Genomic DNA, 4,976 nt, shown 5'->3' with positions numbered 1-4,976 from the left:
CACCAGCCGGTGTTGGGTTCCGGGAGCGCCTGCGTGCCGCGCGCCCCCGCCGGGACGATCGCGCGCCCGGCCCTCGTGAGCGCGCACGTGTCTGGCCGTTGCCTAGCAACCGGCTAGGCGAGGCGGCCGCGCGGGCATGGAGACGCCCGGCGGGACCGTGAGCGCCGCGGTCCGGGAGCACCTGAGGCAGTTGTGTCTTCGCGAGTTCCCGTGCGGCACCGGCAGCTGGGTGCGGGCGCCGGCGGGGGCGGCCGGAGGAGGGACGCTGGGATCTGAGGGGACGGAGGGGAACGGCCGGTGGCGGGCGGGGTGGGGCTGAGGGGGCCGGGCCGCCAGCTCAGGATTTGGCTGATCTGGAGAAGCCTGAGGTTTGGGTCTGGGCGTTCAGGGAGCGTCCTGAGCTGGGGTGGGGGCTGGGACGTCGCAGGGGCCGACGGGATAGCTCCCCCCACTCCGCGGGCCGGACCCAGCGAGGAGGACCGGACCCCGGCTAGACCTGGGCAGGATTCCATCCTGAAGGGTAGGGCTTCTCCCTTAAAAACACCGGGCTCCCTTTGGGGTGGAAAGCTGTTGCTCGGGCGAAGAGCTTCTCAACCTTCAGGTGCCCCAGAACCCGTGAGGGGAGCCCCAAGCCGAGTGTGGGGCGTGGTCCCGAGCAGGCCCTGTTCTGGCTACAGAGGCTAGTGGGTCTGGGAGCAGTGGCTCCCTCCCTCCTTGCCTGTCTCCTGGCCTCCGTGGCCAGAAACACTTCCTTTCTAAAGTTTCTCCCTGGGGAGCAAGTCGCGGCACAGGACGCGAGTGCGTCTGTCGGCACCCCACCCCCGTCAGCGACGTGCTCCCGGTGGGGATGAGGAGCAGGACATTGAGAACCTGCAGCCCCTGAGATGTGCACAGGAGTATCTTGAGGGCCTGGAATGTTCCCCTCCTGCTTGCTGGAAAGCTGGGCCCCACACACTGGTAGGCGCTAAGGGGAGGTCAGTGTACCCATTTTCATAGAGGAGAAAACCAAGGCACCCATCGAGGAACTAATTCATTTATTTGTCTCATCAGCAAACGCTGTTGAGTGCCTACTGTGTGCCTGGCATCGTGCGCAGCCTCTGGGTTTCACCCACGTCTCCAGGCGTTCTCCTGGAGGAAGGGCTGGGAGAAAGTCAGCTCTGGGACCCAACCTTTCCCCATCCACTGTGGGACCTAAATTCTGAATTCGCCTTTTTAGCCATGCTACTTCTTCCTTGAAAGCCATTCCTTGGTTAATACATCCCCCAGATCGCCTTTTGCGCCTCTAGCTTCTAGTACGTAAATCCTTCTTAAATGTTAGGTTGCTTTCACCTGCTTCTTCGGGGTCCCCAGCTGGAGTCAATTCCTAAAGGCAGGAATGTAGTTCTTTATAGTTCTATCCATGGCTGATAATTAGTCGAGAGTATTGATTACTCACTGCCTAAACTTCTAAGCTCTTTATCCCTGATTGTCCTATCTTACCATCTCACTCTTTTGGGGGAATCTTGAATCCTTGAGGGGGCTGAGTCACGAGTCGCGAAATTCTCCACTTCCACCGCTGCAGAATAAGTCACGCTTTCTTCCTCGAACTTTGCGAACATGGAAGGAGCTGATCCCCAGAGACGAGGAGGTCGTGAGCCCCGAGGAGGAGACTGTGGAGACCCTGTTAGGCCTGGCCTGCAGCCCGCACTCCCCCTGGGCTCTGCTGGAGGGCTCCAGTGCAGAGGACCGTTTTCTGAGAGAACTGGCCATCCAGAATCCCCTGATGCTGAAGGATACCTTCTTCTACTCCTACTTCAGGTCCCTACGGGTGGTGGACAAGCAGGTAAGCGCCAGAAGTTGATGTTAAGGAAGCCATTCCCCTTAAAGAGCTTAGTGGTGAGACCCAGGTGTTAAGTGGAAGGAAGGATCGGGCGGTAGCTCTGTCCTAATTAACCTCACCAGCCCCTCCACCAGGCAGGGCCAGCTGCTCCTTTGTCCCATGTCCTCTTCCTTGGCCCCCCGGGGAATCCAGGTGTGTCTTCTACAGCTGGCTTCTGGTGCGCCCTACAAGGGGGGCTCCTGGGTCCTAGGAGACACCTTTGAAGTGTCTGTATTGGTTTTACTTAATTTAAACTATGGGGGCCCAGGACTGGGGAGGGTTGGCATAGTACTGTATTAATGTCTGTTACTAAAAAGCCTTCTTTGCTTCTACTGATAACAGAGCCCCAAAGTGCACACTCAGCCTCCCTACACTGGCTTCCCCCTTCCCGGAGAAACTGGATTTACACAGTACCAGGCGTGAGGGGTGGGAGCAACTCCTGTCAGTCTTTCTGGGACTTTCTGGGCATCAGCCCCGAAAGTATCCCAGAAATCCCTCAATCCTGGGCAAGATGGCACAGTCGCCAGGAAGGGCCCTGATGTCTTTGAGGCCACAGAGAACTGAAGGTTCACAAATAGGCCTCTGAACTTGGGGGCTGACCTTGCTGTGTGTAAACCAGTGATTATGGCCTCAGGAGTAGACAGCAAATAATGTGGGATCCCTGCCCTGGACGCCCACAGTCCAACAGTGGACCCGGCACCTCCAGGGAGTGAGGTGGCGGCTGAGAGGTCACTGCTGAGGCCGAGGCCCTGGGATCCTGGTGGGACGAGCAGGAGAGGCTGTACGGGGGTCAGTAAGGGAGACCAAAGGGGTTGGTGAATGCAAGGTGACTCCCATAGGAGGCAAGTGGCCGCCTGTTGCTGTCTTCCCCTAGACGCTGTTTCTGCTCCAAAGCTGCCTCACTGACGAGAGCTCTTAGCTTCCTTTCCTTCCCTTCCAGGTGAGCCTGGTGGATGAAGACCTCCTGAAATTTATAAATCTTGAAGAGTTGGTACTGAGCGCTAATCAAATCAAGGAGATCAATGCCGCCAACCTGCCCCCAACTCTCAAGGTAAAAGGTTAGCTCAGACTCCATTTGGGGTCTTGGGGTTGGCGCTGCCCAGAGGCCCTGCCCCTGCCCTGCCCACAGAAGGTCTGGCCAATGACCAGCTCCAGGCTTTGGAGACCGAAGCCAGGTTCCGCGAAACGCAGAATCTCCATGAGACCCAGCAACTCCACGTCTAGGTGACAGCCCCAGAGAATTGAAGGCAGGGATAGAGATTCTTGCTGGCCGGCGTTCCCGGCAGCGCTACTCACTACAGCCGAAAGGTGGAGACAACCCAATGTCCATCAGCCGAGAGAGGCCAAACAAAATGTGGTCCCTCCATACGGTGGGATTTCTTTCGTGATGAACAGGAATGATTCATGCTGGGTCATGGGCAAACCTTGAACACCTATGCTGAGTGAAAGCCCAGACACGAGAGGTCACTTGTTAGGTGATTCTGCTTGCATGAAATATCTAGAAGAGGCAAATCCACAGAGACGGGAAGTAGATCAGAGGTTACTGGGGCAGGGGTGAGGACGATGCGGAGCCGTTGCTTAATGGAGTACAGTCCATCTGGGATGATGAAAAATTTCAGGAGTAGGTAGCTTTGACGGCTGCACAACAGTGTGAGTGAACTTAATGCCACTGAATTGTACACTTAAAAATATGTAAAATGGGGGTGCCTGCGTGGCTCAGTCAGTTGAGCGCCTGACTCTTGATTTCAGCTCAGGTCATGATCCCAGGGTCAAGGAATCTAGTGCCGTGTTGGGCTCCATGCTGAGCGTGGAGCCTGCTTAGAATTCTCTTGTTCTCTCCCCCTCTGTCCCCTTCACCACTCATGTGCATCCTCTGTCTCTGAAATAAAAAAAAAAAATAGGTAAATGACAAATTACATATACATAAANTGCTGAGCGTGGAGCCTGCTTAGAATTCTCTTGTTCTCTCCCCCTCTGTCCCCTTCACCACTCATGTGCATCCTCTGTCTCTGAAATAAAAAAAAAATAGGTAAATGACAAATTACATATACATAAAAATCATTTAAAAAGAAACAAGGAGCTCCGGGGTGGCTCAGTCAGTTAAACGTCCAACTCTTGATTTTGGCTCAGGTCATGATCTCATGGTCGTAAGATCAAGCCCCACATCAGGCTGTGTGCTGAGCATGGAGCCTGCTTGAGATTCTCTCTCCCTCTCTCTCTCTTCCCTGCCTGAGATCATGCTCAGGCTCTCTCACTGTCTATCAAAATAAATAAGTAAATAAACAAGTACAAGCTAGTCCAATCTTTATTATGAGTTTTCAGCTGAGCATATCAAAATGGTATCAATTTTATTTTTTTGTATTAAGTTTTTATTTTTATTTATTTTGAGAGAGAAAGAGAGAGAACAGGGGAGGGGCAGAGAGAGAGAGGGAAACAGAATCCCAGGTGAGCTCTGTAGTGTCAGTGCAGAGCCCAGTGTGAGGCTTGAACTCATGGACTGTGAAATCATGATCTGAGCTGAAACCAAGAGTAGGAGGCTTAGCCAACTGAGCCACCCAGGTGCCCCAAAATGCTCTCAATTTTAAATTAAATGTGGAAATTAGTAGATTTAGTGACAAAAGGGACTCAGAAATACGGCTCAGTGCCGGGCTTTGGAAGAACCCAGGTGAGGCCTTGGAGCAGAAGTGCAAGAATGCTCTGTTCTGCTCAAGTTTATCCCTAACTCCAGCCCGGGACCCTTTGGCTTTCCCAGTGACATGTTGCCGTGGGTTGAGCTATTGCCAAAATGCTAAGTCTGTCAGCTTCCAACGACTCCAGCATCACCCCCTGTGCCAAATTTTAAAGTTTTCTTCACAAAAAGGAAAGAAACTTTCCAATACCTGTAGAAATATTTTTTCCATATTAAAAAAAATATTTTTAATGTTTATTTTTGAGAGCAACAGAGCACAAGTGGGGGAGGGGCAGAGAGAGAGGGAGACACAGAATCCAAAGCAGGCTCCAGGCTCCGAGCTGTCAGCACAGAGCCCGAATTCCCGAGCCTGAGATCATGACCTGAGCCGAAGTCGGACGCTCAACTGACTGAGCCACCCAGGCGCCCCTTTTTCCCCCTATTTTAAAG

At 53.5% G+C, this 4,976-nt stretch overlaps 1 protein-coding gene across 3 annotated transcripts in view; it reads left to right on the top strand.

The window, feature by feature from the left end:
• The first annotated feature begins 136 nt into the window (after positions 1 to 136).
• The window catches only part of LRRC43 (leucine rich repeat containing 43), a 20,945-nt gene continuing 16,105 nt past the window's right edge, over positions 137 to 4,976 (top strand). For all 3 annotated transcript variants that reach the window (XR_013331055.1, XM_077747926.1, XM_077747925.1), the window contains exons 1-3: positions 137 to 229; positions 1,562 to 1,822; positions 2,799 to 2,909. Coding sequence is in view for 2 of the 3 variants with exons in the window: in XM_077747926.1 (XP_077604052.1) it covers positions 137 to 229; positions 1,562 to 1,822; positions 2,799 to 2,909 (465 nt within the window). In the remaining variant the exon portion in view is untranslated. The remainder of the gene's footprint in view (positions 230 to 1,561; positions 1,823 to 2,798; positions 2,910 to 4,976) is intronic.

This window comes from Crocuta crocuta, unplaced genomic scaffold (genome assembly GCF_008692635.1).
Source record: "Crocuta crocuta isolate KB4526 unplaced genomic scaffold, BGI_CrCroc_1.0 scaffold29, whole genome shotgun sequence".
Taxonomy (NCBI): Eukaryota; Metazoa; Chordata; class Mammalia; order Carnivora; family Hyaenidae; genus Crocuta; species Crocuta crocuta.
This window is presented reverse-complemented; position numbering and strand designations above follow the sequence as displayed.